The sequence below is a fragment of the Coregonus clupeaformis genome, chromosome 29, assembly GCF_020615455.1.
Source record: "Coregonus clupeaformis isolate EN_2021a chromosome 29, ASM2061545v1, whole genome shotgun sequence".
In the NCBI taxonomy this organism is placed as follows: Eukaryota; Metazoa; Chordata; class Actinopteri; order Salmoniformes; family Salmonidae; genus Coregonus; species Coregonus clupeaformis.
Window position 1 is genome coordinate 3010187 of NC_059220.1, and position 17155 is coordinate 3027341.

Here is a 17155-nt window from a genome sequence, read left to right on the forward strand (position 1 = left end):
ATATTTTCTGCGCCCAGCGGAGAATCAGATGTGGAGAGGCATCCGGCACACGTCCATATATAGCCTAATAAGCAATTAATTCTAAAACGTTGAGAAATATTGACATTTCATCAATTACAGACTACATGACCCTCCCCCGACTAGATTTAAAAAATACTAAACCCTTCCCTTGATTGAAATTGAAAAAGCATGACCCTCCACCATTTTCCTCCAGGTAACCATTCTGTACATTTTCAACTTTCCCAAAAGTCCCAGGTTTTACAGAAACCTCGTAAGAAGATTCCTTTGATTCAGAATGAAATAAACAGGAAAACCGGGAATTCCCCGACCAGGATTTCTGGAAAACCTACGAATTTTTGTAAGGTTTTCCGGAATTTTGCAACCCTAATGACCTGACAGAAACACCACAGGTTGAAAGGGGGATTGAGGCGGACAATATATATAGAGGAATGATGGGTGGTGGAGTGGAGTAAATAACCTAGAAACCAGGGGTTGGAACCGAAATGTTAGTTCCGTTCTACTGTTCCGACCAGCAAAATAATGTTCTGAACCGGTCCGTTCCTTTTTTAATCTGTGAAATCAAGTGTTTTTTTCTTCTTCTTCATTTGGATCATTAAATGACTTCACCAAATCAGTGTGGATAGAGCAGCTTGCTATGGAGCAGGCAAGGAAGTTGTTTACATGCGCGATGGACAAGCGTAGAGCACCAGATGCAACTGAAATGTTGCGGGTGGAGGAGAGAGGGAGAGCGGGTGGGTGAGAGAGGGAGAGTGGGTGGAGGAGGAGGCTTGGCTTGAAGCGCTGTTATGACATGCATTATGTTATGAAATACATGATCTGAATTATACCAACAGAATTATTAGGGCTGTGATGGTAATTTAATAACTGTGTAACTGACGGTTATCGATGAAGACTGTCATGAAAATAAAAAATAACCGTCAAAACCGTTTAAATAGGTTGTGTCTGACTGCCTATTCATTCATTATTCCACAGCAGTCAACAAGGTTGCTCTAATGTTGTTGTCAAATAGACAATGCGCCAATCTTCTCCAACCCGGCATGGTATCATTTGATACAGAATATTTTCTTAATTTATAGACTAATCAACGCTGATCAGGCCCGGTCCTGGCTGATATGCCACCTTAGGCTAGACAACAAAATGTTTCGACCTCCTATCCCCGCTATGTAGAATAGTAGCCCAGGCTATACAGTCTCGGCCCGCAATGCACTTTTATGAATGCCCATGTGGTTAAGTTACCTGGGCGGCAGGTAGCTTAGTGGTTAAGAGCGTTTTGCCAGTAACCGAAAGGTCGCCCTTGAGCAAGGCCCTTGAGCAAGGCACTTAACCCTAATTGCTCATGTAAATCGCTCTGGATAAGAGCGTCTGCTAAATGACTAAAATATAAATATAGCCTACCGTTTGTAAAACAGGCAATTTACCGTTAATCCCTGTCATTTCGTTACAGTAATTTCTGTTAATGCGTGTATTAATTACAGTAATTTACCATTCTCAGAGTGGAAATGTTATTTGCTGAGTTCACAAACCTGCTACACTAGTTTTGATTTATTTCATCCCATCATTTATGCGCTCCATGTGATCATGTGTCTGGTTTCGTTGTCCTGTTAATATTGACGGAGGGCAAAGAAGTACCTGCCCAGCTTCACCTCACACAGAAAGTCAACAAAGTAATATATATTTTAACCAAATTATAGTAGTTCCTCACATTATTTGAAAAATCTTTCCCTCACGATAATCTGTGTTGCTGATAAAGGGCTATGGACACGTTGCGTGTATTTGTTTCTATTTTAATGATGGTCAATTTCATCTTCATAGTCAGTGGTGGAAAAAGTACCCAATTTTCTTTCTTGAGTAAAAGTAAAGATATGTTAATAGAAAATGACTCAAGTAAAAGTGAAAGTCACCCAGTAAAATACTACTTGAGTAAATGTCTAAAAGTATTTGGTTTTAAATATACTTAAGTATCAAAAGTAAAAGTAAAAGCATAAATCATTTAAAATTAAAATTTCATATTCTTGTTGTTTTTTAAATTTACGGATAGCCAGGGGCACACTCCAACACTCAGACATCATTTACAAACGAAGCATGTGTGTTTAGTGAGTCCACCAGATCAGAGGCAGTAGGGATGACCAGGGATGTTCTCTTGGTAAATGCGTGAATTGGACCATTTTCCTGTCCTGTTAAGCATTCAAAATGAACGAGGTACTTTTGGGTGTCAGGGAAAATGTATGGAGTAAAAAGTACATTATTTTCTTTAGGAATGTAGTGAAGTAAAAGTTGTAAAAAATAGTACAGATACCAAAAAAAAAAGTTTAGCACTTTACACCACTGTTCATTCTATAGCATAGCTGTCCCCTTCATACTGTCCTGGTCAATTCATTATCTTACAGCCTACTTTCGGAAAGCCTAAAGTAGGCCTAGGTTTTTTAAATACGTTTTAAGGAAAGGAGAAATATTTGCTCGTGTCTGACATACGCTGGTGGCTTTGATTTACGGGTCCTTTAAGAGGGGTGTGAGTGTGTGAGGAGTTCGCTGATTCTCTCTATATGCCTATATGTCCATTCAGAAAGTTTCCTAAAGTAGCCTGTCTTGGACTCCATCTCGTTAATAAGAATAAAATGCTTCTGTCATGATTTAATCTAGTAAAAGGACTATTGGAATACTGGAAGAAGTTTCTGAGTGACAGACTATTGAGGGCTTTGCATAGGCACTTTGTTGCGTTTTCTGTGGGACTGAAGAAAAAAAATGCCCCTAACGTAAAATAACAATATTAACCCGTTTAAGGTAGAGATCTTTTTTTTTGCATGGGCTGCGTCTCAATCCACCACATCCGCCGAAATCGGCCTTCCGCATCTGCAGTGAAAGGTGACAGAGCTACAGCGGTGTTTGTCAGACTGAGAGACATCCCGAAAATCTGTCTTCTCACGAAAACATCTGTAGCGTCCGAACGGTTTGGCCTACACACCCCTCTATGGAAATGCATGTACGTGTCGGTGGTTTTGCTCTACGACCCCCCCACAAGCGTTACGGGACTCGTCTGAAGTCGGTACCGCCGATCTGCCAACTTCTGTCTGTAGTGTCCTGTAAAGAGTGTGCAAAGCTGTCATCAAGGCAAAGGGTGGCTACTTTGAAAAACCTCAAATATAAAATATATTTTGATTTGTTTGACACTTTTTTTGGTTACTACATGATTCCATATGTGTTATTTCATAGTTTATGTCTTCACTATTATTCTACAATGTAGAAAATAGTACAAATTTTAAAAAAAAACACTGGAATGAGTAGATGTGTCCAAACATTTGACTGGTACTGTACATGTCGGTTGTTTTGCTCTAGGACGTCCACAAGCCTCACAGGACTCGGCTGAAGGTCCCCCGGAACCAGTTTTAAAAAATGAATGGAAGGACTGTATTATATGGAGGTAGTTTATTGCCTTAACAAAGGGGTTAAATATGGGTAAAAAAAAAGAAGTTAATAATAGTTTTCTGATCTTTCTTATATCTCTCAGATATAGGACAGACTCTTCAAAACAAACTTCCTTTTGATTACTTTTTTTTCCATCTGTTTTTCCATGTAGTGAATCTGCTATTCAATGCATTTCTATGGGCTAATAGCAGTAAGGCCAAATTCAATGTTTCATCAAATAGTTGTTTTATTTTTAAAGATACCTAAAGAGGCCCTAACATTCCAAATCAAATATCTAAATGATCCTTGGTATGACCATCTTAAAAACAATTCCATATGTTAGCTTAGACTCTAGAGGGTTGATACCACTCTGACCGACCCGACAACAATAATCCCATGCTAGGGGAAAGAGAAAGATCATAAGTAACTGCTAAACAAGTACTATTTGTATTGATCTGGGACCAATTTTAAACGGTGACCAATAATGTTGATTGATTATGACAAGATCCAAATTTATACAAAAACCTTTTGGTTTGTATTCTTTCACTTTAATTTGATTAAATCATTATTATTGTTGGTTGTGTCACTGATGTGCATGTAGGGTCATCGCTTCAATTGTATCCAAGCCTTGAGTTTCATCCAATCATTTAAAAGTTCCAAAACAAATCCTGGAGAAAAGTTTGTCATGTTAAAATAACCCCCAATTCACTAAAACATAAATGAATTAGTCTGAATTATGATAATATTTTGTGATTTTAAAAAAAGATCTACTAACTACATACCAGTTGGTCAGGTTTTGCTTCAGAACCACTGCTACAAAATCTGATCCAATCATATGCCCCGATTGCTCCCTAAACAACCCAACCCCTGATTGGTGGCAGAGAAGGGGGGAGCAAGATATGCAGGCTGCACAGCCAATCACTGGCCAGCACCAAGCCATCCCATAATTCCTGCTGTAGTCAATTAGACACTACCATCACCACCACAGCAAATCACAATGCACAGGTACATTTCAGGGAAAGGGCACAATGCAGAGGTAGGTTTCAGGGAAAGGCATGTCATTCTCCAGCAGGCCAAGGCTAGCACCAGCCAAGCTAGGGAACAGAATATTTGTATTCTGTACAGGCTGCCATCTTTTCACTCTGTCATTTAGGTTAGTATTGTGGAGTAACTACAATGTTGTTGATCCATCCTCAGTTTTCTCCTATCACAGCCATTAAACTCTGTAACTGTTTTAAAGTCAAAATTGACCTCATGGTGAAATCCCTGAGCGGTTTCCTTCCTCTCCAGCAACTGAGTTAGGAAGGACGCCTGTATCTTTGTAGTGACTGGGTGTAATGATAGACCATCTAAAGTGTAATTAATAACTTCACCATGCTCAAAGGGATATTCAATGTCTGCTTAAAAAAAAAAGAAGATCTACCAATAGGTGCCCTTCTTTGCGAGGCATTGGAAAACCTGCCTGGTCTTTGTGGTTGAATCTGTGTTTGAAATTCACTGCTTGACTGAGGGACTTAAAGATAATTGTATGTGTGGGGTACAGAGATGGGGTAGTCATTCAAAAATCATGTTAAACACTATTATTGTACACAGAGTGAGTCCATGCAACTTATTATGTGACTTGTAAAGCACATTTTTACTCCTGAACTTATTTAGGCTTGCCATAACAAAGGAGTTGAATACTTATTGACTCAAGACGTTTCAGCTTCTAATTTATTAATATATAAAAAATTAAAAATAAACATAATTCCACTGACATTATGGGGTATTGTGTGTAGGCCAGTGACAAAAAAAATCTCAATTTAATCAATTTTAAATTCAGGCTGTAACACAACAAAATGTGGAGAAAGTCAAGGGGTGTGAATACTTTCTGAAGGCACTGTGTACTGCATTTGGTTGTGCATACATAAAAACATGCTGTATGACCCATGTATGTACACTAATGTTAACATTACACCAGGTAGAAACAGGGACAGACAGGAAGCAGGAAGCATGGCTGCTCTGGCTTCTTTTATTTATATCAGACGCACGGATGGCCCAAAGCACACAGAGATAATGGCCCAAAGCACACAGAGATAATGGCCTTGAAACGGGGGAGAAGATGGACGGGGGAGAAGGAGATCATCCAGAGAACAGCCACTGTCACTGACAACCTGCCACTTTATCAGTCAGTCACTTCCTTTAAATGAAACTGAGCCCAAAAAACAGACCTCCGATACTATTTCAATATCAGCTTTGATTATGAACGGTTGGTTTTGTCTTTCTGTCTGTCTGTCTGTCTGTCTGTCTGTCTGTCTGTCTGTCTGTCTGTCTGTCTGTCTGTCTGTCTGTCTGTCTGACCAGTGCACAACAGTGTAGGTTGTGTACGGTCTCAAGTCTGTTTAACAGCCACACAATTGTTTTTGAAATATTACACTATTTCTTGATCAACGCAAATGTGAAAGACTGGAAATCAAGGCTAGGTTGTTTATAGAGGGATGGTGTGTGTGTGTGTGTGTGTGTGTGTGTGTGTGTGTGTGTGTGTGTGTGTGTGTGTGTGTGTGTGTGTGTGTGTGTGTGTGTGTGTGTGTGTGTGTGTGTGTGTGTGTGTGTGTGTGTGTGTGTGTGTGTAACCAGAGCCATATATTTATATATATAGAAATATACGGCTCTGTGTGTAACCATGCAGGTTAGATGTTAGTCAAGCTACTGCTACAGGCAGCTGAGGAGAGAGAGAGGATAATGAATGGATCTGGTCTAAAACCCAGAGAGAGAGAGGATAATGAATGGATCTGGTCTAAAACCCAGAGAGAGAGAGAGAGAGGGAGAGAGAGAGAGAGAGAGAGAGAGAGGATAATGAATGGATCTGGTCTAAAACCCAGAGAGAGAGAGAGAGAGAGAGAGAGAGAGAGAGAGAAGGATAATGGATGGATCTGGTCTAGCTACTGCTACAGGCAGCTGAGGAGAGAGAGAGGATAATGAATGGATCTGGTCTAGCTACTGCTACAGGCAGCTGAGGAGAGAGAGAGGATAATGAATGGATCTGGTCTAAAACCCAGAGAGAGAGAGGATAATGAATGGATCTGGTCTAAAACCCAGAGAGAGAGAGGATAATGAATGGATCTGGTCTAAAACCCAGAGAGAGAGAGGATAATGAATGGATCTGGTCTAAAACCCAGAGAGAGAGAGAGAGAGAGGATAATGAATGGATCTGGTCTAAAACCCAGAGAGAGAGAGAGAGAGAGGATAATGAATGGATCTGGTCTAAAACCCAGAGAGAGAGAGAGAGAGGATAATGAATGGATCTGGTCTAAAACCCAGAGAGAGAGAGGATAATGAATGGATCTGGTCTAAAACCCAGAGAGAGAGAGAGAGAGAGGATAATGAATGGATCTGGTCTAAAACCCAGAGAGAGAGAGAGAGGGAGAGAGAGCATGTGGATGAATCATCAGGAGAAGCAGACTTAAGCAGACCACAATACCTTACTGCAAAATCAAAATGAAAGCTCTTTTTCCTTCAAAGATGGCAAAAGACAAAAGAAAACAAAACAAAGCAACATTATTGACAAACACACAGTGATGGACAGACAGACAGAGATGGACAGACAGACAGTGATGGACAGACAGACAGACAGAAATGGACAGACAGACAGACAGTGATGGACAGACAGACAGACAGACAGAGATGGACAGACAGACAGACAGACAGTGATGGACAGACAGACAGACAGACAGAGATGGACAGACAGACAGAGATGGACAGACAGACAGACAGACAGAGATGTTTGTTCACAGGGTTCTGTAGCCCCAAACACAGACCTGTTCTGTGCCAACATTCCACTCCTTGTGCTTCGTTTGATATGTTTGGCAATGACAAGGAGTGGAATGATAGCACAAAACAGACAGGTACCCAGGCTAAGGGTTCTGTTCTCCACAGACTGGCTGGATTTCACAAATGAACAAGCGCCTAAGTAGGGTTAGCTAAATTCAGGTAACTTTCCCAAAATTCCTAGGTTTTTAGAGAAATTCCAGTTGGAAGAGTCCCAGAATCAGAATGGAATAAACAGGGAATCCAGGATCCTCCAACCAGGATTTCTGGAAAGCTTTGGAATTTTGGGAAAGTTTAACCTTATTAGTTGCAACCTTATTCCAATGTTACCTATGTGTCACTATAATGCTGATCCACTAAACATTAATTAATTAGAAAATGAATGAGCTAAAAAACACATCTACAAGTCAAAGAGAAACTGATCCACACTTATCTTAACACTTCATCAGGAATGCTATTAGCTGTTAATTATCTTAACACTTCTTCAGGAATGCTATTAGCTGTTAATTATCATAACACTTCATCAGGAATGCTATTAGCTGTTAATTAAGCAGTTGTTAATACACACACAAAGGGATGCATTTTCATACTGCAAAAGAATTGTGCTAACAAAGTGCAAAAAAATACCTTACACCTCGTTATAATCTGGCAGCCTGATTTAATCTGAAGCTTTTCTTCAACAATGTGCGGTAAAAGGACTTTGCAATACATAAATACCGCTCCTTTATAATCCACATTGTTGAAGAAATGTTTCAAATGAAATCATGCTGCCAGATTATAATGAGGATTATGGTAACTTTACACATTGCTTTTGCACTACGAAAATGTCGCCTATAAAGTTGTGAGTTAACTAAATGGCAGCATGGTGTCTTCTCAGTGTGTGTGTGTGTGTGTGCGCGTGCGCGTGTGCGTGTGTGTGTGTGTGTGTGTGTGTGTGTGTGCGCTGTTGCCTCATCTTACCTCTTCTGTTTGTATGTGAGCATGGCCTCAGCGATGGGGAGTTGGTGAGCGCCGCTGGCCCCGACCATATACTGGGTTACCCTGGAAACCACGTCTGGAGTCTCCTGCACTGTACACCACATGACAGGAGCGATTGATTCATTGATTGATGTTTAATGTCTTCAAGAGATAATTACTTCCACAGCTCACACACACACACACACACACACACACACACACACACAACACACACACTATTCTGTTTCCACCATAGAAATACACAGAGACACAGCATAGATACATCTTAGGTGTGTGTTAGGGTTGCAAAATTCCAGTAACTAGCTTTCTTTTTTTTTTTTTGAAATTCCAGTTGGAAGATTCCTGGGATCAGGGGGAACAAGCAGGAAGTCCAGGAATACTCCAACCGGGACTTCTGGGAAACCTGGGAATTTTGGGAAAGTTACCTGAATTTTGCAACCCTAATGTGTGTTAAGCCTGTTCTACCCATGACTGGAGCTTCTGGCTTGTGAAAGAGGTCCCTCCACGCAGTATCCTGGAATAAACTGTTGTATCGATAGTCGATGGTACCCAGGTATTTGGAGACTGGGTGGGATCCTGTACACAATGAAAGGGAGAGACGTCAAATCACTGATATCACTAGTAAGAACTCTGTAGAAGTAAACACATAATTAAAAAAATACCACACTATCTTTAGAAAAACTATATATTTCTGTTTAAATCAAACTAAACTAGGGTAGCAAACTTTCACAAGTTCACACGTTTTTCAGAAATCACGGTTGTAGGGAAACATTTTAGAGAATTTTGTAACCCTAAAATGAACAAACATAGGTTATCTTCAAACTAAACCCAGCAAAAAAAGAAACCCTGTCTTTCAAAGATAATTCGTAAAAATCCAAATAACTTCACAGATCTTCATTGTAAAGGGTTTAAACACTGTTTCCCATGCTTGTTCAATGAAGCATAAACAATTAATGAACATGCACCTGTGGAACGGTCATTAAGACACTAACAGCTTACAGACGGTAGGCAATTAAGGTCACAGTTATGAAAACTTAGGACACTAAAGAGGCCTTTCTACTGACTCTGAAAAACACCAAAAGAAAGATGCCCAGGGTCCTGCTCATCTGCGTGAACGTGCCTTAGGCATGTTGCAAGGAGGCATTAGGACTGCTGATGTGGCCAGGGCAATAAATTGCAATGTCCGTACTGTGAGACGCCTAAGACAGCGCTACAGGGAGACAGGACGGACAGCTGATCGTCCTCGCAGTGGCAGACCACGTGTAACAACCTGCACAGGATCGGTACATCCGAACATCACACCGGCGGGACAGGTACAGGATGGCAACAACAACTGCCCGAGTTACACCAGGAACGCACAATCCCTCCATCAGTGCTCAGACTGTCTGCAATAGGCTGAGAGAGGCTGGACTGAGGGCTTGTAGGCCTGTTGTAAGGCAGGTCCTCACCAGACATCACCGGCAACAACGTTGCCTATGGGCACAAACCCACCGTCGCTGGACCAGACAGGACTGGCAAAAAGTGCTCTTCACTGACGAGTCGCGGTTTTGTCTCACCATGGGTGACGGTCGGATTCGCGCTTATCGTCGAAAGAATGAGCGTTACACCGAGGCCTGTACTCTGGAGCGGGATCAATTTGGAGGTGGAGGGTCCGTCATGGTCTGGGGCGGTGTGTCACAGCATCATCGGACTGAGCTTGTTGTCATTGCAGGCAATCTCAACGCTGTGCGTTACAGGGAAGACATCCTCCTCCCTCATGTGGTATCCTTCCGGCAGGCTCATCCTGACATGACCCTCCAGCATCACAATGCCACCGGGCCATACTGCTCGTTCTGTGCGTGATTTCCTGCAAGACAGGAATGTCAGTGTTCTGCCATGGCCAGCGAAGAGCCCGGATCTCAATCCCATTGAGCACATCTGGGACCTGTTGGATCGGAGGGTGAGGGCTAGGGCCAATCCCCCCAGAAATGTCCGGAAACTTGCAGGTGCCTTGGTGGAAGAGTGGGGTAACATCTCACAGCAAGAACAGGCAAATCTGGTGCAGTCCATGAGGAGGAGATGCACTGCAGTACTTAATGCAGCTGGTTGGCCACACCAGATACTGACTGTTACTTTTGATTTTGACCCCCTCTTTGTTCAGGGACACATTATTCAATTTCTGTTAGTCACATGTCTGTGGAACTTGTTCAGTTTATGTCTCAGTTGTTGAATCTTGTTATGTTCATACAAATATTTACACATGTTAAAGTTTCCTGAAAATAAACGCAGTTGACAGTGAGAGGACGTTTCTTTTTTTTTGGTTGCTGAGTTTACAAGGTGTGAACGAACGACCGCCTCCATCTCTCACCAAGCGGTATGATGAGGAACCTCATGTAGCCCAGCCAGTCGGGGGTCTTGTAAGACAGGTGGTCTACGAACAGCCTGAGGACTGCACCGAGGTAGTGTTGAGCCCCAGCCACCGCTATCTTTATGGGGATGGGCGTCTGGCTGTTACAGTTACAACTATATAGAAACACACAGAAACAACATGTTACAGCTAAGGAGACAAAACATATTAACAACCTGTAAGAGAGAGGACGGCTCAGTAACTACGACTACAAGAACGTGACGCTGCTTAGCAACGCCAAGGCTGTGTTCAAGTCCCTCAGGGATCACAGACACACACTGAAAATGTAAGAACAGTGAGTTGCTTTGGATAAAAGCTCCTGCTAAGTAGTGTATATTATCATTACTATTACTATTATTACAATGGGGAAGGAGAGGTGGATGTAAACTGAGAAAGAGGAAGCTCACAATCTCTGTATGCGCGAGACGATGGTGTTGAAGGCAGCCTGGATGTCTGCTGTAGTGCAGGTGCACACCACTGGGAGGTGGTGGTTCTGGAGAACATCTGACAGATACTGGAGGGAGGGGGAGAGAGGGAGGGAGGGGGGAGAGAGAGGGAGGGAGGGGGGAGGAGAGAGAGAGAGAGAGATATGGGAAAAGGGAGTAGAACAGTTTGAGAAAGAGAAGACAAAAACAAGAGATGGACGGAGCGAAATGTCATGTGGAAATGTGAGAATATGAGGGTGATAAGAGAAAGACAAGTTTAGTTTTTCATTATTTAATCTATTATTCCCTTTGGTCGTCATGGAGCCAAAGAGGGGTCACCAACATTTCACTTTCTGTATGTCATTTCCTGTCTCACCTGGCCCTGCCAATCAGATGTGTTGATGAGGATGATGCTGTCAGGTAGATGGTGGTCAGACACCAGGATGTGGTTCAGCTGGTCGTACACGGTCTTCCTGGGGATCTGGGGAGGGGAAGAGATGGTGAAGAAGACCATTTTATTGTCCATCGAAAATAGAAATGAATCACACATCCGAGACACAGTCGCTAGAAGCATCAAAGAGTCTAAGATAATCTAGAATGTTAAGCTACAGACTCCGTATTCTGACTTGATCTGCCAGCTATCTTGATCCTACTACTATAGCCCTGGGCTTCACCAGAGAGACAATGTGATTTTGCTTACAGTGTGCTCCTCCTACCTGTAGATGGCAGTGTGTGTCGAGGGAGCGTTCGTTGTCCAGGCTGTTGGCTCTCTCATTCTGTGGTCTGTTGGGCTGGCGCTCCTTTAGGGACGTACTCCTCCCTCTCCTCCCCACCATCTTAGGTTCCTGCCTGGGGAAGACATGAGAACGAACACTACAATGAGGACAGAGCAGGACCAGTTTGAGGGGGATGCAGGGTAGTGCATTTCCCACCCAAACTAGGTAGGGAGGTGGGAGGGGAGGTAGGGAGGTGTGAGGAGTGGTAGGGAGGGGAGGAGGGAGGTGTGAGGAGTGGTAGGGAGGGGAGGAGGGAGGTGTGAGGAGAGGTGGGGAGGTGTGAGGAGAGGTGGGGAGGTGTGAGGAGAGGTAGGGAGGTGGGAGGAGAGGTGGGGAGGTGTGAGGAGAGGTGGGGAGGTGTGAGGAGAGGTGGGGAGGTGTGAGGAGTGGTAGGAAGGTGTGAGGAGTGGTAGGGAGGGGAGGAGGGAGGTGTGAGGAGAGGTAGGGAGGGAGGAGGGAGGTGTGAGGAGAGGTAGGGAGGGGAGGAGGGAGGTGTGAGGAGAGGTAGGGAGGTGTGAGGAGTGGTAGGGAGGGGAGGAGGGAGGTGTGAGGAGAGGTAGGGAGGTGGGGAGTGGTAGGGAGGGAGGGGAGGTGGGGGAGGTAGGGAGGTGTGAGGAGAGGTAGGGAGGTGAGGAGTGGTAGGGAGGGAGGAGGGAGGTGTGAGGAGAGGTAGGGAGGTGTGAGGAGTGGTAGGGAGGTGTGAGGGGAGGTGGGGAGGTGTGAGGAGAGGTGGGGAGGTGTGAGGAGTGGTAGGGAGGTGGGAGGAGAGGAGGGAGGTGTGAGGGAGGGGTAGGGAGGTGAGGAGGGAGGTATGAGGAGAGGTAGGGAGGTGGGAGGAGAGGTAGGGAGGTGGGAGGAGAGGTAGGGAGGTGTGAGGAGAGGTAGGGAGGTGTGAGGAGAGGTGGGGAGGTGTGAGGAGAGGTAGGGAGGTGGGAGGAGAGGTAGGGAAGTGTGAGGAGTGGTAGGGAGGTGTGAGGAGAGGTAGGGAGGTGGGAGGAGAGGTAGGGAGGTGTGAGGAGTGTTAGGGAGGTGGGAGGAGTGGTAGGGAGGTGGGAGGAGAGGTAGGGAGGTGTGAGGAGAGGAGGGAGGTGTGAGGAGAGGTAGGGAGGTGAGGAGGGAGGTATGAGGAGAGGTAGGGAGGTGGGAGGAGAGGTAGGGAGGTGGGAGGAGAGGTAGGGAGGTGGGAGGAGTGGTATGGGAGGTGGGAGGAGAGGAGGGAGGTGTGAGGAGAGGAGGGAGGTGTGAGGAGAGGTAGGGAGGTGAGGAGGGAGGTATGAGGAGAGGTAGGGAGGTGAGGAGGGAGGTATGAGGAGAGGTAGGGAGGTGGGAGGAGAGGTAGGGAGGTGTGAGGAGAGGTAGGGAGGTGTGAGGAGAGGTGGGGAGGTGTGAGGAGAGGTAGGGAGGTGGGAGGAGAGGTAGGGAGGTGGGAGGAGTGGTATGGGAGGTGTGAAGAGTGGTAGGGAGGTGTGAGGCGAGGTAGGGAGGTGTGGGGGAATGTTCTTCAAGAGGACAGTGTGGTCAGCTGGATGGAGAGAGGGTGACAGTGGGGTGGAGAGAAAGAAATACTGTCGCCATCTTGTTTACTGTAGAAAAAGAAATGCTGTCGCCACCTCGTTTCCTGTAGAAAAACTAAACAAAGACTCTATATACACTGTATGCTCCCAACATTTGAATGGGTCAACTGGTTCCCTACCAACTGAACCGTGGACTGAACAAGCTGAAGATTAGAAGACACCCAGCAGACAACGTAGAGAGAGGGAGACAGAAGCTTTTTCATTTGATTCATCTTTCCTTGCATCCTGTCTCCTCGCCTCCTTTTCAAATCTCATTGGAGAAGAAGGTCTAATGAGAGGGACCATGGACTGCTCTCCTCCAATACGGTTGAGGAGGAGGCGGGGAGACAGGACGAATTGAGAGAGAGTCAGCCGGTGTTTACCATCTGTTGGACGGGATGATGAGGGACTCTGTCTTCTTCATCTTGCCAGTAGGGGGCAGCTTCTCCAAGAAGGTGTCCATGTTGTCCATCTCCAACTCCGTAGTGGGGGTTACTGCCTCTGGTTGCTCCTCTTGCTGGGACGGAGCAAAGACAGGGACAATGTATTGTATTGTGGATGTGATGTCTGTTTGTACACTGTATACATGGAGGATGCTGATATTTGTAAACTGACTAGATCTTTAATTGCCCCCGGGGGGTGATATTTGTAAACTGACTAGTTATTTAATTGCCCCTGGGGGGTGATATTTGTAAACTGACTAGTTCTTTAATTGCCCCTGGGGGGTGATATTTGTAAACTGACTAGTTCTTTAATTGCCCCTGGGGGGTGATATTTGTAAACTGACTAGTTCTTTAATTGCCCCTGAGGGGGTGATATTTGTAAACTGACTAGTTCTTTAATTGCCCTGGGGGTGATATTTGTAAACTGACTAGGTCTTTAATTGCCCCTGTGGGGTGATATTTGTAAACTGACTAGGTCTTTAATTGCACCTGACGGGGTGATATTTGTAAACTGACTAGGTCTTTAATTGCCCCTGGGGGGTGATATTTGTAAACTGACTAGTTCTTTAATTGCCCCTGAGGGGGTGATATTTGTAAACTGACTAGGTCTTTAATTGCCCCTGAGGGGGTGATATTTGTAAACTGACTAGGTCTTTAATTGCCCCTGGGGGGTGATATTTGTAAACTGACTAGGTCTTTAATTGCACCTGACGGGGTGATATTTGTAAACTGACTAGGTCTTTAATTGCCCCCTGGGGGGTGATATTTGTAAACTGACTAGTTCTTTAATTGCCCCTGAGGGGGTGATATTTGTAAACTGACTAGTTCTTTAATTGCCCCTGAGGGGGTGATATTTGTAAACGGACTAGTTCTTTAATTGCCCCTGAGGGGTGATATTTGTAAACTGACTAGGTCCTTAATTGCCCCTGAGGGGGTGATATTTGTAAACTGACTAGTTCTTTAATTGCCCCTGAGGGGTGATATTTGTAAACTGACTAGGTCTTTAATTACCCCTGACGGGGTGATATTTGTAAACTGACTAGGTCCTTAATTGCCCCTGAGGGGCTAAGCAAAGTTGTATTGAACTGAATTGAAATGAGAAACAGAGTCGTGAGCGTTTTCTCGGATAACATAACAGATAACACTTACAAATGAGCCATTATCTGAGACGCTGTCAACCTGGAACGTGGCTCCGCTACTTTTAGTCTGGCCTGGATCCATCTGGAGGGAGAACAGAAGAGAGGGCGTTAAAACTGTGGCTCTCTGTTACTGACCGGGCTGAGTGGCTCTCTGTTACTGACCGGGCTGAGTGGCTCTCTGTTACTGACCGGGCTGGGTGGCTCTCTGTTACTGACCGGGCTGAGTGGCTCTCTGTTACTGACCGGGCTGGGGCTGAGTGGCTCTCTGTTACTGACCGGGCTGAGTGGCTCTCTGTTACTGACCGGGCTGAGTGGCTCTCTGTTACTGACCGGGCTGAGTGGCTCTCTGTTACTGACCGGGCTGAGTGGCTCTCTGTTACTGACCGGGCTGAGTGGCTCTCTGTTACTGACCGGGCTGAGTGGCTCTCTGTTACTGACCGGGCTGAGTGGCTCTCTGTTACTGACCGGGCTGAGTGGCTCTCTGTTACTGACCGGGCTGAGTGGCTCTCTGTTACTGACCGGGCTGAGTGGCTCTCTGTTACTGACCGGGCTGAGTGGCTCTCTGTTACTGACCGGGCTGAGTGGCTCTCTGTTACTGACCGGGCTAAGTGGCTCTCTGTTACTGACCGGGCTGAGTGGCTCTCTGTTACTGACCGGGCTGGGTGGCTCTCTGTTACTGACCGGGCTGGGTGGCTCTCTGTTACTGACCGGGCTGAGTGGCTCTCTGTTACTGACCGGGCTGAGTGGCTCTCTGTTACTGACCGGGCTGAGTGGCTCTCTGTTACTGACCGGGCTGAGTGGCTCTCTGTTACTGACCGGACTGAGTGGCTCTCTGTTACTGACCGGGCTGGGTGGCTCTCTGTTACTGACCGGGCTGAGTGGCTCTCTGTTACTGACCGGGCTGAGTGGCTCTCTGTTACTGACCGGGCTGAGTGGCTCTCTGTTACTGACCGGGCTGAGTGGCTCTCTGTTACTGACCGGGCTGAGTGGCTCTCTGTTACTGACCGGGCTGGGTGGTCTCTCTGTTACTGACCGGGCTGAGTGGCTCTCTGTTACTGACCGGGCTGAGTGGCTCTCTGTTACTGACCGGGCTGAGTGGCTCTCTGTTACTGACCGGGCTGAGTGGCTCTCTGTTACTGACCGGGCTGAGTGGCTCTCTGTTACTGACCGGGCTGGGTGGCTCTCTGTTACTGACCGGACTGGGTGGCTCTCTGTGGATGCTGCCGATCTCTGTCTGAGAACTGGAGAGGGAGAGACCCTCGAAATATGGCCTGAAATACGAAATAGTGTCTTTAACACAAGTGAAAACATAATGAATGTATAAAACAAATGTTTAAATGCATTTGCTGTAACAGTTGGAGCTGATTGAAAGAGCACTATACAAATCAGAGTGATAGCAACTTAATACACGTCCACAGGTACATACAGTGCATTCGGAAAGTATTCAGACCCCTTGACTTTTTCCACATTTTGTTACGTTACAGCCTTATTCTAAAGTGGATTACATAGATTTTTTCCCCTCAATCTACAGACAATACACAATGATTCCCCGTAGTGATTGTGCCAGGTTTCCCTCCAGACGTGACGCTTGGCATTCAGGCCAAAGAGTTACATCTTGGTTTCATGAGACCAGAGAATCTTGTTTCTCATGGACAGAGTCTTTAGGTGTCTTTTGGCAAACTCCAAGCGGGCTGTCATGTGCCTTTTACTGAGGAGTGGCTTCCGTCTGGCCACTCTACCATAAAGGCCTGATTGGTGGAGTGCTGCAGAGATGGTTGTCCTTCTGGAAGGTTCTCCCATCTCCACAGAGGAACTCTGGAGCTCTGTCAGAGTGACCATCGGGTTCTTGGTCACCTCCCTGACCAAGGCCCTTCTCCCCCGATTGCTCAGTTTGGCTGGGCGGCCAGCTCTAGGAAGAGTCTTGGTGGTTCCAAACTTCTTCCATTTCAGAATGATGGAGGCCACTGTGTCCTTGGGGAATTTCAATGCTGCAGAAATGTTTTGGTACCCTTCCCCAGATCTCTGCCTCGACAAAATCATGTCTCGGAGCTCTACGGACAATTCCTTTGACCTCATGGCTTGGGTTTTGCTCTGACATGCACTGTCAACTGTGGGACCTTATACAGACAGGTGTGTGCCTTTCCAAATGTAATATAATATATAATAATATAATAATATTTAATAATATTTAATATATGCCATTTAGCAGACGCTTTTATCCAAAG

The 17155-nt window shown here is 45.4% G+C and overlaps 1 protein-coding gene across 1 annotated transcript in view; it reads right to left on the reverse strand.

Moving 5' to 3' along the window:
• Positions 1-17155, reverse strand: part of LOC121544591 (phosphofurin acidic cluster sorting protein 2-like) — a 158148-nt gene that overhangs the window by 17089 nt on the left and 123904 nt on the right. The window contains exons 10-18 of the mRNA XM_041854554.2: positions 16126-16201; positions 14941-15012; positions 13732-13865; positions 11736-11868; positions 11396-11500; positions 11002-11108; positions 10556-10710; positions 8674-8784; positions 8191-8299 (exon numbers count right to left, since the gene is read on the reverse strand). Of these exons, the coding sequence (XP_041710488.2) occupies positions 8191-8299; positions 8674-8784; positions 10556-10710; positions 11002-11108; positions 11396-11500; positions 11736-11868; positions 13732-13865; positions 14941-15012; positions 16126-16201 (1002 nt within the window). The remainder of the gene's footprint in view (positions 1-8190; positions 8300-8673; positions 8785-10555; positions 10711-11001; positions 11109-11395; positions 11501-11735; positions 11869-13731; positions 13866-14940; positions 15013-16125; positions 16202-17155) is intronic.